This window comes from Gymnogyps californianus, chromosome 2 (assembly GCF_018139145.2).
Source record: "Gymnogyps californianus isolate 813 chromosome 2, ASM1813914v2, whole genome shotgun sequence".
Taxonomy (NCBI): domain Eukaryota; kingdom Metazoa; phylum Chordata; class Aves; order Accipitriformes; family Cathartidae; genus Gymnogyps; species Gymnogyps californianus.
In genome coordinates this window covers 29,660,507-29,684,194 of record NC_059472.1, presented here as the reverse complement: position 1 = coordinate 29,684,194, position 23,688 = coordinate 29,660,507, and the positions used below count along the sequence as shown (strand labels likewise).

At 40.6% G+C, this 23,688-nt stretch overlaps 1 protein-coding gene across 3 annotated transcripts in view; it reads left to right on the top strand.

The window, feature by feature from the left end:
• Positions 1-23,688, top strand: part of LOC127012904 (carbonic anhydrase 3-like) — a 49,600-nt gene that overhangs the window by 15,686 nt on the left and 10,226 nt on the right. Inside the window, exons 1-2 of one of the 3 annotated variants that reach the window (XM_050891346.1) lie at positions 16,895-16,987; positions 17,951-18,148. The exons of 1 other annotated variant lie outside the window; for it this stretch is intronic. In XM_050891346.1, the coding sequence (XP_050747303.1) occupies positions 16,942-16,987; positions 17,951-18,148 (244 nt within the window). In that variant the 5' untranslated portion in view covers positions 16,895-16,941. Of the gene's footprint in view, positions 1-16,894; positions 16,988-17,950; positions 18,149-19,583; positions 19,751-23,688 lie in introns of those variants that run through there. One more of the 3 variants, XM_050891350.1, reaches the window with a different exon arrangement.

Below are 23,688 nucleotides of genomic sequence, written 5' to 3'. Positions count from 1 at the left end.
GAGCAAATACTAGAAAATTAAAAGCTTATTCCTACAGTTTCAAAGCTTTTTTGTTAACTGAAACAAGTTTCCCACCAGCTGTGGCCATCTTTCAGTTGGGTGTAAATTCATAACTGAACTGTGAATTCCTGGTATGACCCTCGGTATACAACCAGCTATGGTTATGCATTTCTACTACAAAATGAAAAGAATATATATTTTTTTTACTGTATCTCAAAGAAAGAGTCTCCTGGAGCTGCTTGCTGGTGTTTAGCTGCTGAGTAATCAGAGTTAAAGAACGTTCATACTGTCAGTGAGTTTAGCAAAATAAAACAGTATCTATTTCTTCCTGAGGCATTTTGTCCCATGCCTCAGCAAAGGAAGCAGCTATGCAGTGTGTGTTCCACCTGTCGCGGTTTAACCCCAGTCAGCAGCCAAGCACCACGCAGCCGCTCCCTCACTCCCCGTCCCCCCCTCCCAGTGGGATGGGGAAGAGAATCGGGAAAGAAGGTAAAACTCGTGGGTTGAGATAAGAACAGTTTAATAACTAAAATAAAATATAATACTAACAATAATAATAATGAAATATAATAATAATAATAATAATAATAATTGTAATGAAAAGGAATATAACAAAAAAAGAAGAGGGAAAAAAAAGGAAAAAAAACCCAGTGATGCACAATGCAATTGCTCACCACCTGATGACCAATGCCTGAGCAGCGATCTGCCCCTCCCGGCCAACTCCCCCCTGTTTATATACTGGGCATGACGTTCCATGGTATGGAATACCCCTTTGGCTAGTTCGGGTCAGCTGCCCTGGCTCTGCTCCCTCCCAGCTTCTTGCACACCTGCTTGCTGGCAGAGCATGGGAAGCTGAAAAATCCTTAACTTAGGATAAGTGCTACTTAGCAACAACTAAAACATCAGAGTGTTATCAACAGTATTCTCACACTAAATCCAAAACACAGCACTGTACCAGCTACTAGGAAGAAAATTAACTCTATCCCAGCCGAAACCAGGACACCACCTCATCTATCTGCCTTTCATCTCAATGAATTCTGGCATTTATCTTTGTCAATATTGCAGCACAAAGCATGTATTCAGGAATTATTTTATTTCCAAAACCAAGAATTTAATAGAACATATTATAACATTTTCCCCAAAAAAAGAGTACATCTAATGTACAGCTAATGATGAATTACAGATCAAATCAGACTCACCTTTTCTTTAAGAACATATTTTTAAAAGTATCTTCTTTTCAGTTTAGGGCTGCTGTACATGTTGATTTGCAAAAATGTGCAATAAAATGAAATGGACCGGTTCAGTGTTATTTGTGAGGGAGAGACAGAAAGGCTGTAAAGTTTTGTGTTCATTAAAACACAGAAACAGATTTGAATACAGATGGAGACCTTCTGATATTACTAGGAAAATAAACACCAACAGAGTACTGTTATTATAGAAAATTTTAACTTTCTGTATTTGGACTGGACAGCAAAATACTTGCAAGAATGTGTAGAATCCACTTAATCCTATATGTAACAAATGTCAGATTTCTTTATCAGTTAATCACTAATCCAACAGGAGATTATGTGCTATGCAACTGTAGTTTGGATTTCAGTGAACAAGTGTGCTTGTCCTTGAAATGAATCTTGCATTGATTATTGCAAGTTGCTTCCATTCAAATTAAAAGAAGAACAGATAAAATTGCGTCTTCAAAGCTTTTAATTTCGAAACGGCAAGTATTCAGTGTTTATGTAAATACAAGTTAACTGAACTGAAAAAGTCCATATACTTAAATGAGGAAAACACTTGCTGTTCTTTAAAGCAAAAACTTCTAAAATCTCTGGAACTTACACTGCAAACCACAGAAAAGGAACGCTGCACTTACTGATGAATAATGACCAAAAAGGCTGTTGGGAGTAAGTGACAGGAAGAAATGAAAAGGCAAATCATTAGCCAAGGAAAGTGTATCTTTGCTGTCAGAGATCATACAAGTAAAGTGAACTTTGTCAGAAGTCATGTCGATTTTTACTTTTGAAAAAAAATACATAGTAGATGGAAAATCAGCCATGAAAAAGGAAAATGGACAAGAAAGAAATGCAGCTTCTATGCAATCAGGATGAGGCAAAGATAATCTAAGTCCAGACTAAATGAATACCTCACTTTCAATAAGGATGACTATGAAGAACATGGGTGCAAATGAAGAAGGATGGATAGGAATATATATATGAGAATGAAAACTATCATTAAGTGGGATGGTAAATTAAGTAGGACAGTAGAGCAAACTTCATCCAGTCGAAGGAGTTGTCTCTGCTTCAGAAAACTGAAAAGATTGGCATAATAAATTGCAACACTTCTGTTAAGAACTCTATTTAGCAAGATCTCCCTGGAGATGGCATCCTGCCTTTCTAGGAGAAAATCCAACAGGAAGGTTGGAAGTGATGATGCCATCAGGTATGCAGAAGAAGTGGTTGCACTGCTGAGCCATACCTGGACTTAGCACAAGCAGGAGCACTTCCGCAGAATGTTATCTGTACGGGAATTCTTAAAGTAAGTCTCACTGATTGCGCCACTAATTCTCCAAGCCAGAGGTTTACGTTAACTCATGCTTTTGCAATTCTGTCATGCCATCAGTAAGCAGAACATGTAGGAGGTGTTAGGAAAAAATAAGCCTTTGGTGAATCTGAGTAGCACACTGTCACTTTTTTACTGTTAGTAATATCTTGTAGGAGATGATTGTCAGAAAACTGTTGAAGAACTCAAAACTCCTTCCTGGAGTTAGACCAGCTTCCTTGCTGGGCTAGACCAGCGAGACCATGGGCCCGTTCTCTCAGACCTGTATGATGGCAATAATTAAGCTTTACTGGATTAAGATTTTCAATTCTTCCAATTCCTCACAGAATTTTTTTTGCTTTTTTGCTGACTCTCCCACTATTCATCCTATCTTTATCCCATAGACAATGCAAACATCCTTACTGAAAACTGAAGTGAAGGATGCTTCTTCTTGCTGGACTTGTTCATTTTCCATAGCCCACACGGTGGAGCCAGTTCCTCAACATTCACATTTCTGACACCGCTTGCAGCTAACAGGAGGCCTGAGCTGCCACACAGTGCAGATTCCTCTAGTCCTGCAGGAGTAACTAAATAAGCATTGAAACAAATGCAGTTTATCCAAGTTATTCTTGAGCTATAAGATCCTGTGTTTAAATAAGTGTTGATAGTAACAGACTAGTATCTAAAAAGCTTTTATATTTTGCCTGCATGTTTATTCATGTGAAGTCTATGTATATAAGTGCTTTTGCTTCTATAGGCTGAGAAAAGTCCAGCTAATTCCATTCCTAAAGTCCCAAAGAATCCTATCACAAGGTAAGAGGAACTACAGATGAAAATCTCCCACTGATATGCACCAAATTGGTTGCTGATTTGAGTAAGTATGAGACCAGGACTGCAGGACACATTGCCCTGCATACTAGTAATAGCCTGTCTGACTAGCTCTTTCAGTCTACATAGCCCTTTTCTCTCTGCACATGACGTCTCAATCATCCTTCATGGTTATGATAATTTCTCCACTGAATTAAAAAACAAAGACATTTCCATTAAAGTTCACTTCTTTCAGAGAACAGTGATTTTTTTTTTTTTCTTAACACTGCAGGCTGCCAGCCATTAAGCCCTAATTTAAGAGCTCCCACAGTGTTGTGCATTGTCTGTGTAATAAATCTCTGTTGGAGAAAGAGTATAATCAAGGAATAATATTTCTTGTCAGACATCATTGAGCAATGGATGGCATTAGTGTCTGCAACATACCTAAATTTATAGCTAAACAAATGCTACTGACCCTTGAATAAACAGATGAAAGTTGACTTGTTGCCCAACAGTGTGTAAGACCTATAATTGAAATGCTGATTTCATTGTCTCTGTTGGGAAAGGTAGGGGATGCAAGTTTAGAAACAATACTTTCCATGCCTAATGTCTTAGAGCACTTTGCTATAACTTCCACCACTGAAAAATTCTGAAAAAGGCATGGAGTCAGTGTAATCTAAATAAAGTTGAGGATATGGAGCATGTCTTCTGCCTTTAAAGTAGTAATTGTGCTAGGACTTAGATTAAAGAGAATATGGTACAGTATTAATTAACAGTGAAAATAATTATGTTCTTATATTGGTGTCCATCATCAGACTAGGAAAGATTTGCCTGGAACAGCTTCACAGTAGCATCTAGGCAACACTATACATAGAACCATAAAACTTCAAGTTAAACAGTAGATCCATTTATTAATACTTGCATTTGTATCTTCATATTGTAGGATTGCAAGGTCCAGTTCATAATGCACCTGTTCAAGTGAGTAGCCTCTTCACTTGCCAATATTTACTGTGACTGAGCTGTTGAATAAGACATCCTCTAAAACTTGTTTCCTGGATAGACATCATGAATGTAAGTGCACATATTTCCATGTCAGCAACGGAACTCAAGAATACCTTATGTGGCAGGAAGAGGAGTAGATGAATTCCATTTATGCACGCATAGAGAAAAATTTGTGACCGGTAAATAAGCATCATAGCAATGCATGGTTATAACAGTCAGAAGAAGACAAGCTGTTGAACGTCTCCTTGCCTCAGCTTCTGACTCACTGTCTGGTCTGTCTGATGCACAAAGAATGTCAAGCTTCCCTAGTTGGAACTGGTGGAGGGAATATGTGAGAACACTCACATCATCTTAAACTAGGATGTGGAGTTTTGCCAAACAGCCCAGATGGATAGGGCACAAAGCAGTATTACCTGCAGAAAGCTTTCCCATCTACTCCTTGCCACTGGGAATCTCTGTATAATCCATCTATCCCGTTAGTGTTTGCTGGAATTTATGATCTGGTTCTGTTTTTTCCATCACTATGTGGACCCTTAGTTAAAGCACACAAATAACTCTGTTATTTACATTTACTCCATTTGGAATATGCCCCGAGTTGCACCTGGGGAAGCAAATGGCACGGCCTTCACCATAACAGAAGCTAAATCCAACTCCATATACATAATTACACTGGCCACAGCCCAGAAACCCCTCTTGCTTATGTTTCCAAAATAATCTATGGCTCAGTGTTATGTATCCAGCGTCAGGTCTTGCTGTGGACATGGTTCCTCCTCATGCTTCTCTATCTATATGTACTTGATAAGATCTACAGAGTATTTTGCCAGTCTATCTCAGTGGCTATCTATCTTACTGCTTAACTTGTGCCAGGGTTGTGTCTAGCAGCAGGCTCTGTTCTAGAGTTTGTCCTCATGATTTTTTTTTTCTTTAAATTTTGGCAGGATTTTGGGGGGCCCTTCCATCATCAGTCTTTCTCCTGGGGACGCTTTCTTGTTTGCCTATGTCTGGTCTAGAAAACCATGCTTCTCTTTGCGCAGGAGATGATCACTGCAGGCTGCAAACTGTACTGGAGTAGCAAATGTGGACTTGTTGCATTTTTTTGTACAAGCAGGCTGACAAAGAGTTGCCAAACCTGTTGGAGTGCTTTATGAGCTCCCTGCACTAGGCAGCAGTCTGGCTGACCCATCTCGTGAGCACCAGCTAGACTCTGCAGATGAGATCTTTCTACAGAAATGCATGTTTCTGGTTTATCTTGCATTACCATCACCACTACTTTAGTGATACAAGCTGTTATCCCGAACCTAATCTGGTCCTCTGCCCATCTAGCAATACACTTCTCGAGTATGTTTTGGTTGTTCAACCTAGCCTGCTGTATATTCAATGAAGCAAACCTGTTGGCTCTGACAATTAAACACGGGTGATGTGTGCCTGTGTGTGTGCATGCAGAAGCAAATATTTTCCAGGGCTTTGAAAGGAATTGAAAGGTAGCAGGCAAAACAATGCAGTCGACAGAAACGGCTGGGTGGCATTCAGAAAGTATCCAAATGTGCTCACAATTATGTGTTGTAGCTGCACTGCATTGCAAAGTGGGTAGATGGGAACATATGTTGAAATACGGCAAGTGTTTTACCCAGCGTTCCAGCCAAGAGTGCCAACACATTTTTACCATTCACCGAGATGTGTTTACTTGGGGTTTTTTTCTAGTTCATCCACGAATAAAAACCTTTACCCAAGAATATGACAAAATTACTGATACTAACAAAATTTGCATTTTTTTCTTGTTTCAGTATAGATTTTTGTTCATGTGGACTTTTAAATAATGTAAATGGTGGAGCAGAGTATGCCATAGCAGCTCTGGGACTTTGTAGATGAGTAGCAATAAAAATAGAATAAATCTTGGCAGAAAGATATTTTATAGAGCTATCTACTCTTAATCTGTAAGTATCAAATTCTGGTCTTTGACAATAGAAACTGTGGGAAAAAATGGGGATTGTGACATAATCACAACATAATTTAACTCAGTATGTTGTTCTTTTTATTTTGGCAGACAAAGATCTGGCTGTTGATAGGTTTCCATTCATGCCTACCATGTTTTCCATAGCCTGGCACGAATTTCAGTGAAGTGGAAGGCATATGACAAACTGGTTTCTTGGCTGTGACATGTCATACCAACTATGGCATGCTCAATGAAAAGCACCGTGTGAATGTCTTTTGCACACTGCCAGGCGTGCTATGCGCAATCAGCTGCAAAACAATATGGTGCTTTCTGCAGCTTCTTTTTTGTTGTATTATTTTCCACAAATTCCTAATTAAAATAGAAGGTATGTTATATTAATATTTGTACTAGGCACAAAACAATCGTTCTAAAACTCTTCTGTAATATGATGCAATCGTTCTCAGTCAGGCATGGAGGTGAAACAGAATTAAAACAGGCATATCTTAGCCTGCTCTACTGACTGAACAAATCCAGCACGCTCAGCTTCTCCTTGCCTGTCATGTGCTCCAGCCCACTAACTGTCTTGCCGGCCCCGCACTGCACTCGCAGCACTTATTCAATGTCTTGCTTGTACTAGCAGGCTCAAAATTGGACTCCAGAACCAGTTGCACGAGTGTTGAAGACAGGGAAATTATCACTCCCGTCAACCTGCTGGCTACGCTTTTGTTAATGCAGCTCAGCGTGTACCACAGCAAGGGCACACCACTGACTCATGTTCCATTTGTTGTCCACCAGGATCTCCATGTCCTCTTGCGCAAGGCTGCCTGCTGGCCAGCTGGCCCCCAGCACGTCCTGGTGCAGGGAGGTTGTTCCTCCCCAGGTGCAGGACGTTGCACTGCCTTTGTTGAACTGCGTGAAGCTCCTGTCAGCCCATTTCTCCAGCCTGTCTGGGTGCCTCTGGATAGCACCCCGTGATTTCATCCCTGAACTTGCTGAGGGTGTATTTTGTGCCACTGTTCAGGTCATTAAAGTTTTGCCAGAAAATAAAACAAATGAAATTTAACTCCAGGACAATAATGGATATTCTACTAGACCAAATCTTGTTCATAGTATCTGAATAAGTAGCTACCTTAATTGCATTTAAATTAGCATAATCTCTTTGACGTGCCTCTTTCTTTTTGATCATAGATGTACAAAATTTCAAGGATGGGGACTCTGTGTATACTGGAGGATTGTACCAATGCATTACTGCTTTTACTGGACATATTTATTGACCTTGCCATTGGCTCTTTTCGCTTCTCCACTCACAGACATTGTAAGCTGCCTTCCTTTTCTCCTTTCTGTTTTATGAACTCCTGGCAACCAGCCTATCTTCTATCATGCAAATAATTCTTGTGCCACAAATCTTTTTCTATATTTTTCTTCACTTCTGCCCCTTCCTATTCAGTCTCCTTTCTCTTTTCTGCTTGCCCCAGGAATTTATATCAGCCTCTGTTATCCTTTTCCCAGACTCAGCTCCCATTCTCCTTACAGCAAGAGCTCCATATGTCCCTTGCCCAGGCCACTCTCTCTGTCACACAATAGAGGCTTCATACCCCTCTTCTTCCCTTTATTTCCCTCTTCTTTTTTTCCTGCTCAGCCAATAAATCACTCAGTGATTTATTAGTAAATATGCCTAATTGGGAAGATGAATAGGGAAAACATTCAGTTTATAGCTGGGCAGTACAGTATTAACTGGTGTGACCAGCTGGCTGTTTATTTGATCTGCAGAAAACTGCAGAGGTATTTAAGCTGCTAGAGTGCTATGGTGCTACCCGTTCCATAGTTATCACATTACTTGCAAGCAGACAGACAGAGAAATGTCATCAGGATGATGTCATAATGCTTAGCCAAGTGGCTTATATGATGCTGATCCAAACACATTTTTGAAATATGCTGCAGTTCTGAGGTTGGGTCTTTCTAGGCTAGTTTTAGGCAAGCTTATATATATAAAGTAGCATGTACTAAAATGCCTCCCTTTTGTCAGCACAACTTTCCCTCATATTTTTATTCTATTGCATATGTGAATTTTTCAGATTTACTGAATAACATGCCTACTGTACAAACACCTGTAGCACTGTAGCTGACGAGCAGTTCAGTAAGAGGGCTTTCCTAGTAGCTAATAATACTGGGATTTTACCTGCTTTGGATGCTTTTCATGTATCCGTAGATGTATCTCATGTATCTCATGTACCATGTAGATATGAGACTAAGATGACACTTCTGACTACACCCTTTTGAAAAGCAGTGCTTCATTCACTCCCTTAAAAGATCATGTCATTGCCAGCAGCAATATTTTTGATTATTTTTGAAGATAAAATTTGAAATCCTTGTGGTATCATTTCTATCTACATTTTATCATCAATATACCACTATGTTGAGTCGCAATAATGAAATGACAAATGGGAAAGTATTGTCTACTTAATATTTCTTAAGCCAATTACTTTTCTGGGTGTGACCAGCTTATTTTCAAGTTTTGGGGGGGTTATATTCAATGAAGGTCAAACAACTGAAGTATTTGGGCATCTTCCTTTCTTCAAGTAAAATTATAGATAACTTTGCCAGCTTTCTTTAGAAGCAGCTGATACCTGTTCTTGTGAAGTATGACCTCATTGCTCTCTTCTGGTGATCCACAAAATATCCAGAGGACCTTCAGCGTTCAAATTCTCTCTGCTTCAGCTGTTATGTATGCTTACCACCAAACTTCACATTTAAATGGCTCTGGATGCAATCTCTGAAGACGGTGTGAAACACCTGCTCTAGTCTCACTGCTTTCAATTTGGGAGCCACAGTATGTTGGATAACTTTCCCACAGATCTCTTATCTGTTCCTTCTACCCTGTATTCCATTTTGTAAATACTATATTAAAAGTTTATGTTGGGGGTGAAACAGATGTAAATGGGTGAGTTAGCATTCTCAGTCTCTTGCAGAAGCAATTCAGTATTACAAATATAGATATAACTCTAGAGAAGTAAGCATGGCCTTAGTAAGCATAGCCCTTTGGCAAAGGCTCAGCTCTTGAGAGCAATGCTTTTCCATTGCCTTGTTCTCCCTGTACAAACAATGTAGGGATGAGGAAGAAGAGGCAAAGAGAAAAGGAAAGAATTACTGTCTGGGAAAAAATGCTTGAATCAAAGACACAGTAGGTATCAGTGTTTATATGAATAAGCCAAAACTGGGGTTGGGGTGTGCGATGTAAGTGGCAGCATGTGATGAAAGATAAGTCTGATCTTACTTGTAATTGCTATTGATCTGCCTTGTAATGGAAGAAGGAATTTTCCTGTTTTAATAGTGGACTTTCTCAATCACTCTTTGTATTTCTTTCTTCACTTAGTTCTGAAAAGAAAACATGCAAGGAACAAGATTCTTTGGACGAGAATGCTCTAATAACCTAATGCAGCAGGAGCTGATTCTTCCTAGACCTCATAACAGGAATTACAAAAGTACCACAGAAATTTCCCAAGCTTTACTCTTTTTTTTATGAAAGAAGGAGGCTGGCAATTACATTAATTTCTATGGTTATACATAAGAAGTCTTTTCACTGGCTCTATAATTTGACACTCTCTGTGGCTGGCTACTGCCATAGCTTCATAGCTTCTTTCTCATGTTCTCAGCAAAATGACAATATGGGAAATTTCTGTAGTTAGAGATGAAAGCATCTTAGTTGCTGAGATTTCTGTGAAATATGTGAATAACTTGGAAGAATAAATGTACCTTTATATTTATAGTGAAAGCAAAATTTATACATTCCGATTTGATGAGTTTTGGAAATGCATATGTCTAAATCCAGGAATGAAGACACAACTATGCTACAGAGAAATATAGTAATTCTTAGATTGATACTTTGAATGTACATAGCCTTTTATTAAAACATATTTGTACATGCCCTATTGTGCATACCTAAATTCAGAATAAGCTTCAAATAATTTCTTCATTCCTCCTGACAAAGCTGTAGTTTTAATGGTGATTAGTATTATGTAGAAAAATATCTAGCTGAAGTGTAAAGTCCAAGCATATGTATGAGAAGTAAATATAACTGCCCAACCTAAATCTATTGGCCAACTATGTGCCTTTGCCTCTTTCAAAAATAATTATTCTTGTACTTGTTCAAAATGAGACTACACACTCTTGGGTTAACAATCTTTTGTCTTATGCATCTGTAAGGAGAAGTGAATAATCATGAGGGATGGAAACAATATATAGAGGTGATAGTTTGCTAATCAGTCAAGGATCTTGCACTAATTCCTGGTCCCTTGAGCAAAGCCTAAATAAAGTCATTTGGGAGGAATCGTTATGTCAGGATTGCTAGAAATAGCAACCTCCTCCACTCTTTGGAAGTGAGTTACGAAACACGAGCAAACACAACCTCTTATCTATTTCTGGAAGTCGTTTTTGTATCTTTGTCCCCACCACCATCAATAGCATCAAGGCTTTGGCTGATGGATTCTCACAATTGCAGATCTACCCTCCCACCGTGTCCCTCAGGGTTTTTAGTTTACTGACACAGAAGATGCTTTTGCTGAGCGCTTCTCCATGACATGTAAGGAATGTGGATTCATGCTGTGCTTTCTGTCCTAGGCCTTTGCCTCTCACTAGCTATATTGCAGAACTATTTAAGTTCTGATATATTTCAGTCCTCCTACAAAGGTAGGTAAGGGGCATGATCTGGACCATAATTCTAAAAGTGCTCAGGTTAGTCTTACATCTGAACCATTTAATGGAATATTTAAAGGCATTTGAACCATAAATGTCTTCTGATAAAGACACGCTACAGTGAATATTGTCAGAGAAAGAGTGAGAGCTGGGGTATTTTAGACTGGGAAGTGGGACCGCTGTTTAAGTTTATAAACAGTGTGGGTTTCTCTTCCAGATTTTCCTTATGTGTGTTCGGATCCTAAGACTGAGAATTTTATCACATCAGTTAATACCAAGGCTTGAGAATAAATGGTTTGTATAAGCTTTAGAAAATTATCCTGGTAAACTTAATCACCTGTTTAATATTTGACTAGTCCTTTTCACTTTACACTTACGGTTTAAGGTCAATGCAAATTAAATATAAATATAAACTATACGTTAGTGGACAGGAGCCACCAAATTGTGGGAATTTCACAGCAGACATGTTCAGATTTTGCTTTTATGAAGAAATGAGGTCAAATTCTTACTGTTCTAAGCCTCAGTGCCAGAGCACACATCAGCAGATTGCTCCACTCTTGAACGGAGACTTACATTTCAGCGTATATGCCCTCTGGGTAATACTTACAGTAACACCGTAATGGCTATCTAACTAGAAAGTTTATAGGATTCTGTGTGTTGAATTTGCCTGTTTATTTTTTTAATGGATAGATGTTGTCTGGTGAATTTTAACCTCACTTCTTGACTGCTTTTCATCTCTGAACTTGACTATTATTCTTAAAATCAATTTTAAATTAGAGACCAAGTCTGTCTTACGTTTTTTTGTAAATCTGACTTTACCATTATCTAAAGGAGCGGTAGATTTATTTGTTAAAACACACAGATGGGACCCACTGAATTGTGACCTGTGGTCTGCCCTGAAATGAATTTCTGTATCTCATCAAGAAATTAGGACAACAAAACTTTTTGGAAGTCGAGGTTCTGGTGATTTTGTGCATGGGATGAATCATCAAGAATCCTGGAATCCTATTTCTAACTGTCTCATTATTCTGCTTTGTAATTATGAGCTACACCCAGTGCTCCTGACTGCCTACCTGCTTCCCATCTGTCTCTCAGGCCTCTGAAGAAGGCCTTATTAAATGTTTGTACAGTATCTAGCATGATAGGTCCTCTGACTGCTACTGTTATATAAAGAGCAAATACAACAATAATAACTCTACGATGTAATACAACCTACAAATATATGTGTGGATAATACACATTTTCAAAAAAAAGGAGGAGCCTCGCTGGGATCCAAAGGAATTATCTTTTGTAGTCAAATTAAAAAGCATCATCTTTAAAACTTACGAAGTAATGTTAGTCTTAGCAATGCATATAGAGAAAATCTGTGGTATAGGAATAAAAAACCTGAATGACTGATCAGAATTTTGCAGGGAAGACATGTATCTGTGCATTTTGCTCATTGAAACATCAGTATTTTTGGGGGAAAACATTTGTTCAAGTGCCTTAGAAATCACATAGAAAACATATGTATATGTGTATATTTGTAAAAAAAAAATATACAATATATTTGCTTATTTTTCTTCTATAACTTATCCATACGTTAAAAGCATTTATTGCCATATTGCCTGAAAATGTATTTCATTGAATCCAGTAGTCTCCGAATGGGAAACATAGCTGAGTATATCGTGATGTGGTTTGTGGCAGATTGGCATATGTTGTTGTCCAATGGTGAGTATCACTGTGCTCTGTGAAAGCTTTTTTATTTCAACCTCCACTTTAGACCAAATTTAATTTTGACTGTTGTCTTCTATGCCATCTGTATATTTGCTTAAAACACTTCTCTTGTCTGTAACATGCGGGGAACTGAGGCCATGTTTGATAACGAAAAGCCCAGTAAAGACTTTTAAAGGCTTTCTTTTACTGGAAGAGGAGATCTCCTGCTGGTAAGGCCAGTGTTTTTAAGGCATTCTACATGGGGCTTTTCTGAGCAGGAAGCGAGTGAGTATTTCACCTGGAGAGAGGTGTTGAGGGACACAGTGTACTCAGGCTGGGGGAAAGGAGGGAAATCCAGAGGGAAGGGGTAAGAACACTGTCTGGAAAAAGGAAGAGGATCAGAGAGGAAGAAGACAGGAAGAAGTCTCCTGTCTTATTTGGTACTCATGATGACCCTCAAGTCCCACAGAAAAAGAGCTCAGTGAAAGCAGATACACAAAGGAAATGTTTTTTTTCCTCAGAAGTAACATACTTATTTGATTTAAAGGTCTAAGTTAAAGTGTCTAAGGTTAAAACTTTTTCTTAGATTGCTTTTTCCTTCCTTCCATAGTCCCTTTTAGGTTGTCTACATGCCAAGGAGTTCAGAACAAACAGTGACTCTGAAAAAACGCTGTATGTGTCTTAGAGCTCAGGACAGAAATTTCAGTATCTACTGAGTCTTCCTACCCAGGCAGTAAAGTACAACCTCAAATTTGTCCATTTAAGTAGGTGTAAAAGATACAGTGCTTTATATTACATGTGACTATTTATTAAGAAAACTGGGTGAGGCTTGTTCCTTAGAAATTACTAATGGCTCTAAAACAATGGAAGTAAACTTCTATTGTGGGTGGGTTTGGGTTTTTTCCCTCTTTCTTTCTTTCTTTACTGTTATCCTTATCATCAAAATACTCCTTTTCAAATGTGGGTAAGTAACTATCAGTGAACAGTATTAATTGTTTCCCTGAGTGCAATTACAGATAGTGGGAGGATTGTTAAAGGAGACTAGCTTTAAATGAATTAGCGCTGATACTGAAAACAATCTTGGTAGCTAAGGTAGCATGTTAAAATTGTCCATGCTGAGCTCCAGCTTAGTTCATATCACTCACTACTTTTCTTTCAAAATACTCTAATCCCTGTCTTTGCTTACCCATGATGTTTGCTAGTTTCCATACTCCCTCCATTGCAGATCTTGTTGGTACTGATGCCGCTCCTCCATGTGGGAGTCTTCCAGGATTTGGCACACAGAAGTGATGCCTTTGTGCACAAAACTGGCTTATGTCCTACCAGGTTTATAACTATCATCTGCCTTGTGGTTGATATGTCACCGGCATGATTCCTGTCCTGACGTAGATGTGAAATTGTGATAAGCCTTCAAATTTGATTTGGGGGAGTTTTAATGATTCTGTGATATATTCATAAAATCTTTTTTAAAAAATCATTCTGGAAGGAGCTCATCTAGAACAACCCCTGTTTAAAGCAGAGTGAATTTAAAAGATTAGATGAGATGAGATTAGATTACCCTGGGCTTTGTCTTCCTGCCATCCTTCTTCTGGCTGGGCAAGGAAGTTCTTTTGGTGGGTGCAGGGCACATATTGGAAAAATGGGGAGAGTAGGGAAGCTTTATATGTGGCAGGTGAGACCAACTGATCAACTTCAATGCAGGAGTAGAGGAGGCACCAGAACTCTGTATCTTATTTCTTTTGCTCTCCTCTTCCCAGAGACATTTTCTTATTATAGTTTCCCTGACTCAACATTAATTTGGTTTTCAGGAGCAAGTTAAAGCTGTTTTTATAAAAATAAACTGAGAAACTGGAAAAAGTGAAGAGAGCTGGGTTCTATCTGAGCAAATGTTGGACTGGAAATAGAGGTGCACAGTCCTGGGCTACCACAGATAGGCTATGGTCGTGTTTGCAGTATAGCTCCATCTGGGAGTCTGGCAAGTGTACTGAGTCACTGGGAGATGCTCTGGATCTGGAGATTTGTCTGTGGGTCATGGCAGTGAGAAGATGGTGGGAAATGGAAGTGAAAATTCAGGAAGAGGTGGGAAATAGTGTGTGCTCTGTAGGGCATAAATACATAGCTCCTGTGTACCTTGTTCATGTCTCCACTTTTAATATTGCAAAGTTACTGGAATACCGTGGGTGGTTCCAAACCTTCATCTGTTATCTTGCCTCAGATTGTTCATGGCACATGCATATGTAATTGTTCCTTGGCTAACATTGCTCTTCAGCTTCAATAACTCTTCTCATTTCTTGGTGTTTATCTCTGTGATGATGTGTATATACAGACAGCTGTCACTTCCCCTCTTACCATTTGTTCGCTATGCAAAGCACACTAAGTTTTTATAGTCTCCTCTTGTAAAAGAGGCTCTTTAGTTCCCTTGTCTCCCCTGCATCTGTTCCAATTCATCCTAATTCAGCTTTATGAGGATGACAGACCTGTTTCAGAGGAGGTCATACCAGGGTCTCTCCAGCTCCAGTGACATGCCCCCGGCTTGTGCCTGGTTTTTTGTAAGCAGTTCCTGCCTGGTAATGCTTATTGACATTTTATCACCAACGAATCCCACTCTTCCTCCTTTTCTTTCACTTCCACTTCAGAAAAAACATATCAGCCAAGACCATGAATCAAGACCACCGTGTTGCACTTTCTGCTACTAACTTTCACCCTCTGTAGTTTACACAATGTTCAGGGGTACTGAACTTTCCTGTATAACCCCATGCTTCCAACCTGTGCCATTTGCATTTTTCTTTAACCAACTTATACTTTTGTCCCCACTTGATTACTATCAAATAAAATAATCTCATTTCTTCTTATTCAGGAAGTCTACCAAAATTTAAATTGCAATAACCTTTCAGATCGATGTCTTGTCTTCTGCCTAGTCAGTCTCTCATCCATTTTATGTCACTGGTGCTAACCTCTGTCTTCTCTAACTCACCTGATAATTCCCTATGTGTCAGAATAACAAATATTTTTTAGGAGTCATTAGATGTCTGTGTGTAACATGCAAGTCACATAAGGAACACATGCACGCTAACAAGTATGCTTACAATTTTAAGTGCAATGCGATGCATAACACCCTGCTAAATGAAAGGTGAATTAGAGCTGAAGCAAAACAAACAGATCCTATGCTTAATTTGATAATAAAGATTTTATCTGCAGCTGGCAGGACCTGGATCTTCAGCTAGTTTAGTGATTTCCAGTTTCCAAGAATCCTTGCAGTAGGAAGCAGCACCTTTTTAAAGGCCGGGGCAATTAATGCTACCGAATTTTTGCAGGGAAGCTGTTTACGAAGGCAGTGGGAGACAGCGCAGCAGGGAGCAGTGCTGGAACCCAAGCGTATATGTGGGAATTTCATAGGGAAGGGTGTGAACCTGTGATAGCCGTTTGCACACAGAAGCTGTTGGACTCATCCCCTCATCCCCAGCTGACCTCCAGATCAGGGTTACGCTGCACATCGAGTGCGAAACACATCACCGATGCGGTCTGCTGGGGACGGACCCAGCCTCTCCTAACCTGATGTGGTCTTACGGCAAACAGGCTTTCTCCAAACAACCATAAAAAACACAGCCTGCCTGCCTGTAATCTGCAAATTTAATTCCAGAAACCAGCCAGGCTATGCATCCTGTTTTATGTGCATGTCTGTCTGTGTGTGTATGTATGCCTATCTTACTTGAATTTGAAAAATATTCCTACGTTGCCTGTACCTAGATCTGGACATTCGTGCTTTTCTATATTCCCATTTACTGGGCGTCGGGGCAGGCGGCAGCAGCCCCTTTCCCCTCACCAGGCCTTCCCAGCACTGTTCCGGGTGGGCTCCTTTCCCCGCAGCCCCCGGACGCCAGGACAGCCGGGGTGCCATGCGGGGTTCCCCGCGCTGCCCCACGCCGGCATCACCCCCCACACACAGCGGGACCCCCTCAACCCCCGTCCCCTGCGGCAGCTCTGAGGAGAATCGGCGGGGATCCGGAGGCCGGAGGGGGCTGGGGGCGCCAGGCCGGTGGCGAGGGCGCCTCACAGCGGGAGCAGCGGGGCGGCGGCGGGCGGGCGGTGCGAGGCAGCTCGGCTCTCCCCGCCCCCGGCGGTCGGGGCCCTGCCGTCCCTCCCGGCCCGCTGGCGGCGGGGAAGGGCATGGAGTTGGCGGGAGTCTGTAAAAGTCTATAAAAGCCGTGAGACGAGGCCACCGTCCTGCCAGAGCCGCCGGGAGAGGCTCGGGCGCGGCGCCGGGGCGCGGCAGCGACACCATGATCAACCCCAACTACTCCCCGTGGGGCTACGACGGCGACAACGGTGAGTGGGGGCGCGGGTCGGCGGCCCGGCCCGGCTCCTCTGCGGCCGCCGCCCCTGCAGGCAGCGGGTCTGGGAGCAAAACCCCGGCAAGACGGGAGGCCCCGCTTCCTGAGCGTGCACGAAGAGGGGGAGTGTGGGCTTCAGGCGGGCCTGGCTCTGTGCAGCGGCAGCGCGGCCGGGTGGCGTGGCCGGTTGGTCGTCACTCGCAGGTGTGGAAGAGGCGAAGCTGGTGGAAGGAGAGGCCGTGGCAGAGGTCTCCAAGTTAGACAAAGACAGTTTTCCTGCTGTTAGTGTAGTTTAAAATTTGACATAGCTTTAAAATCCAGCTTTAGGCTAGCCTTGATGCAGGAAGAGCAGTGCCGGTCTGCAGTGCAGCCACGATCCCTCCTGCCTGCAGAGGTTGGAAGCCTGGGTGGCCCGTTGTTCCTGCGCTCTCCTCTGCTCTAGGAAGAACAGTATGGCCTTGGTCAGGCTTTTTCCACGTGAAGTTCTTGATAAAACCATGACGATAATTAAATCCATGTTTCACGTTCCTATCTTCTTCAGGTATCAGTGGCCTTTTTTCTCTCCAGATGGGTACATGGTGCCACATTTGAATCATTTGGGTGTATCCCATCATATTTCTAGCCACTGCTGGACTTGGAGTATACACTTCTAGTTTCCTTCCATGGTGTATTGTTAGTCACCTAATAAGTAAAGTCCTGAGGTTGCTATGAGAGTTTAGGTTCGGTTGAATGACTTGCAGTATCCAGTATTCCAGCTAGAATAATCTAATTGCTTTTTATACTGTGAAACTCTTGGCAGGGGATGACTATCAACCAGGCAATTAGTAACCTACTTATTAATACATTTAATTGATGTTCTGTAGCTAAGCAAAGCCAAGCTTGCATTTATTGTAACACAAGTATAATTCATACCTAGCTGGAAAAGGTTTTCATTATATTTCTCTGTATTTTTCTCTAGGACCAGATCAGTGGCACAAAAATTACCCGATTGCCAAAGGACGGCATCAGTCACCTATTGAAATCGATAACAAAGAAGTGCACTACGATCGCTCCCTATTACCATGGTTTGCTAGTTATGATCCTGGTGCATCTAGGACCATCCTCAATAATGGAAAAACCTGCAGAGTTGTATTTGATGATTCGTTCGATAGATCAGGTTAGTTTTGTTTTCATCTCAAGCTGTCATTATATATCAGTAATTATTTCTCTAGCTTGGAAGACAGAGTGTGCTCTGAATGCTCATGGCTGTCGGAAGGTCTCCGTGTACTGCCTACATGTGACATACAGGTTTCTGTGACTCCAGTGCCCTGCACAACTGGTGGGAAAGGCCTGGGGCTACTTTTAAAGTCCGTAGGTAAAATCCTAGGGAATGGAGAGAGCTGCAAAGAAGCTTGGTGCAGGATGAATTAAGGTGTAAGGTAAATTTCTGAGCTTGCAAAAGCCATTGCAGTTGTGTTGCTTTCCAGGAGCAAGGAGTTCAGGCTTTATCTATGAGGACTGAATTCCATTCAAGCTATTTGAGATGCCCAGCAGAACATCTTTAACTGTGTGTATGGCTGAAGTTATGATATTTGAAAACTGTACCCATGTAATTTCTGATAAATGAAGTAATGAACCAGATGTTGCCACAAAGTCACGGTATTTAATCAGTTAAAACTCCCTTTGGCATTTATGAGCTTTTGTCTTAATGAGGATTATAGGGCTGAGAAATTCCAGTGTTTCAGCTTTAAAGTCCAAAATCTTTTACCCACTTGTAGTTATGACAACATACAACGTGCTGCATATATAATGCATAGCTTTTAAGAGTTAGTGGGTTATATATTTTGAAGAGATACGTCTGTTCTGTTTAACAGGTGCTAGAAATATTTAGTTTATGTTGGCAGAACCGCTGATGTTTCATGTTTATACTGTTGGCTATATTTCAGAGGAAAAAACATTACTGAAAGAAGTATGAAATTGCATTAGTACTGCGATAAAAAGGAAAAATCAAATGCATACCTCACTCTTTATTCTTGTATCAAGGTCAACAGAATTGTGTTATTATTTATAGTACATGGAATGGTAAGAAATGTCAATTTCAGTAAAATATTGAAAAGTCTGTCTTCCACAGTGTACAGACTATTTCTTAACAGCATTACATGTTCCAATTTCTGTTACAATATAACTAGGATTGACAGCTATAATTACTAGGAGGAATTTTACTGATAGGTTGATTGATCTTAACTATCTATGGGCATGGATTTAATTTAATGGATTTTTAATGAATGACTTGGGTTTCATGAAAACTGAGGATCAAAATGTATGTAAGCTGGACTAGTTAATGCACTATCAAAACTCACAAATGACTATGCAGTCAAGAGTTCGATTACTTTTCTAGCAGAGTGGGAATCTTTAATGTTATTTGAATAAAAATATTATTAGTGTCAGATAATACGACAGTAAAGAGTTGTAGCTGTGGCATATGAGAAGACCTCCATGACCATTACTTACCGTTTTTTACCATCTCTTGTGTTTGTTGGAACAGCATCAAATATATCAATGGTTGCATCTTCTGCATAAATGTCAAAGTAATTATTGTTATAATTACTCAGATTTTGCCCGGGAGGGAGTATCCAGGCACAGCAATCTACAGCATGGATGCAACACTGTGGCCACAAAGCAGAAAGTTTTGGAATGTTCTGAATTTTTTTTCAAGTGAACTGCTCAGTAGCTGTTGCGTTCTGATCTCAGAAATAAAAAGTGACTCACTGGAAAAAAAGTAGGTGTATTTCTGAACTCTTTGAAGGCAAGAAACATTCAGTGTTTATTGTTATGTCTCCTTTGTTATACCATTGCCTGCAGAGTCTGTGGGTGGTGTTCCTTCTCTAATATAATGCTAATTGCAGGACGAATTCCACTGTGCATACTCCCACTGACTTGAGCATGTTTTGAGTTTTTTAAGATATATACAGTGACTTATTTTTTGTGTGAAGGAACCACCAGCTGCATAATACATACATATGTAATAGCTATCATATAGGAATGAAGCTTTTATTCCTTTGGAACAAAGACGTTTATCTATCTATCTATCTGTCTGTCTATCTATCACTCTATCTATATATCTGAATTATTTCTGAGTTAACCAGAAAACTAAGGGCTTCCTTTATATTCCTGACTTTTTCAGTTAGAGTAGTCATACCCATATCTGTAGTTCTACCTAGATTTTCATTAATGGTAGATGAAATAGATTGCTGAATAAATTGCAAAGGTGAGTGATAAAACAAATTACTTTGGATGTCTCCAAGTTTTGCTTCCATTGTGTCTTCTCTGCCAGGAATACTTTGAATATTCACCATTGGGACAGCCTTTTAAACTCAAATAATTAGAGAAGCTTCTGGGGAAAGTGCCATCCAATGTAATTCATGTATTATGTTGAAAAAGGCCTTATTACTGTTATCTTTGGAGTTAGTCTAGTGGAAGGAATTGGAGAATTTATCTCCAGCTATTTATAAAATCTGGTTGACTTTAATAACCTGCTATATAATTGAAGGCTTGGATGACAGATATTTGCTTTAGGAGCTGTGTCGTGCCTCTGCTGCCTGTCCGTACAAGTTAATGGATTGTTGTGGATGCAGTTGCCCGTCTTACCATACCTATGTGGAAGAAGGACCTTAAACACTGTAAAATCATTGCAGGTGGAGGCTGGAGTCTCAAAATCCAGGAAAGAACTGGGAGCTGAAATCAAAACCTCGTAGGTGGCTGTGCCCAATAAAACCCATACCAGAACTTGGGTACTTTGGCAGCCTACCACTGCTATGTTGTTTGGCCTGAATGGCAACTCAGGTACTCTTTTAGACTCTGGTTTTGATTTTAATTAGGGCTGCAATCTTATTTCTACTAGCAGAGTCCATTTGCTTTTAAAATTCCCAGAATATTCATGCGAGAGAAGTGTCCTGAGAGCACCTAACTGGTGGGACCGTTGTCATGATGCTAGGTGAGATATATAGCTTGTAACTTCCTTACAATTAATGACTCTGTGGCTTTCTTTATAATACCTTGGTTAGATGGTTAGATCAAGGTGTTTAATCATTTAATAAGCGGTAAAGTTACGGAAGTCTTGTACTGGAACCCAGACACAGCAGCTGGGGAGAGATACACTTAAGGCTATGTCAAATGGATACGTTCTTTCATCTTCTCACTTTGTTGTTTTTTATCTCCTTGGCACTTTCTATGACAGTTCATTGGCCAAACAGATTCCTACTTCTCCTTTTACTGACTTACTGATGAATGGCATCTAAGGGCTTGGAGTACCTCAGTGCAGGCACACTTTCTTACAAGGTTGCCTTGATGCTGTTTGCAGAATCTTTCAATTTCTTATCAAAGGAATGTGTGCCTTTGGAAATGGATGATGCAAAAAAATTAAAGAGACAGTTACTGTAGTGAGAGCTTGTTGTTTATCGGTCTCTTTTAGCATGACTAGTGCTTGTGCACAGCATTTCCTAGAGTACCACTTTATGGGAAATCTCATTTATCTTTTCAAATGGGATTTTGATTATCAACTTCTGGTGAATAAGCATTTATTTGTTGACTGGTTCTAAAACAATGAGGACAAAACCCAGTAACTTTAATTAAAACTGGGGGAAGTCTGCCCATAGACACTCAAGTTTTGGTTGATGGCTGCAAAAAGTTACTTAACATTTTGTGTACTGAATTTACACTGGAACAAGCCAGTAGCTGTTACAAGAATAGCACAGCTAAATCCCAGTGCTTGTGTAGCTGTGGTACATACCACTTGATGGCTATACTGCATACCGCAAAAGGCAGCAAAGTTAAATTCTTCCTTCAGTGTTTAACACGTCTATCATTGGTAGTGTCTGCATGAAGGTACTGAGTGTTAATATGAACACTGCAGAGCTTGGGTACAGGGAATTTAGGAGTTGAGTTTCTGTTAACTTTGAACTTCCATTGTGAGAGGTAAAAATGCTTGAACAGTCACGGGCCTGCTGAGGCTACAGTTACGCAGCGGACTGTCAGTTTTCTGGCCCTGGAGATGGGGATTTCAGTGCTACCGTAGATCGCAAACAAAGATGATTTGGGAGCTCACTGATGGACAGGCTGTGATCAAGAGGCGCAAAACCGGAGAAGGTGTGTTGCAGTGCAGGTGAGGGTGGGTGGCACGCTGACAGACTTCTGTCAGACACTTCTCTTCCCAGTCTGTCCCTGGAAGAGTACAAAGTTCAAATACAAACAAAAGTAATTCTTCTGCATATCTATTCAGTGCTGGCTTAAAGAAAATTTCAGTGAGAACTGAAATTCCAGTTCCAAAAGCTTTTAGGAAACATATTTTATCCCTGCAGTTAGCCAGACTGTTTCAGTACAGAGATCTTTTGAGCAGAGGCTTTTTTATAACATCTAAAATATGGCACTGACATTAAAAAGCTGTGGTTTATATACTGCACTGTTAGATTCTGTTATAAAGCAACAAAGGTAGTGTGTCTTTTTCAATTGTCATGCAGTAATACCTTACTAATTTAATTTCACTGTGGTTTACCAGTTCATTTTATGGATTTGGCAGCACGTGAGGATCATAAATCTTGTAACAATGGTTATTTCTTCTCATGTTTATAAACACAACTCACCTCGTGAGTCTGGTGCTCCTTGTGTTTTTCCACCTGACTTTCATGGTATGCCTTCACAGCAAACAGGGAAGGCATTTGTGTAGGCATAACTTTGCCAATTTTACCTTAGTGAGGATAGATGACAACTGACATTAGCGCAGATTAACAACCAGACCCCGACCTAAGCTGCTCAGCAAGTGGATGCACTTATTTCAAAACCTCCTTGTCACATTTCTGTTGTTAAGGACACCCTGCTAACTAAGGTAAAGCGAGTGGAGCGGCCATCTCCACTCAAACTGCATCACACCTTCATTTTGCTGTGTAAACACACAGAGTGAGATACGGAGTTTTTTCTCGCCTTAGTTACATCCTTCTGTGCAACACTTGCCCTCTCTGGGGCAAACATCTGCCTCAGCGACTACATTGAGCGTGGAAAAAAACCATTCTTTTATTAGCCAGTTCTGTCTCTTGCTGCTCAGTTTTATGACAGATCAAATAAAAGGTGAGCTTTTTTACTGGAACTGACGTCCACGTGTGTGTCCATGTAGGATTGCTCTGTGATAGACCGTTCTTCAATGTGGATGGCGAGGGACATGGGATTTGAGCAAGCGCTTCAGACTGACGTGACGTTTTTGTGTCTGGTATCAGGCACTGCTGGAGGGTGATGAGCAAACCCATATAAAAAGAGTCGGTCACTGAGCAATGGGATGAGAGTTTGCAACGATAAGGCACCAAAAAGGAGTGAATATTTTTCTCCCTTGTCTTCCTGGGCTGGTTTGTATATACCTGCAGCTGGGCCACGTTACTTTAATGACAGCAAGTCTGAGGGAGTTACATTTTGGTAACTGTGCTGTGGCCATCCTGTTACTTCCTGTAGAGCAGAAACAGGAACAGAAATGCCACGTTTCCAATATTCAGAAGTAAGCCCAGCCATTCAGCTAGCCTTGTGAAAAAGATTACGTGGTATTTCAGAGGACTAAGAGAAAAGCTGGCTCCCATATATCAGCGAGTGAGCCTGCAGGCTCCTTTTTTAAAGCTTTTCATTTCATGCAGTGTCATAGGTGAAAGCTCAGAGCGAGTCACGGGGCCTTCTAGAAAG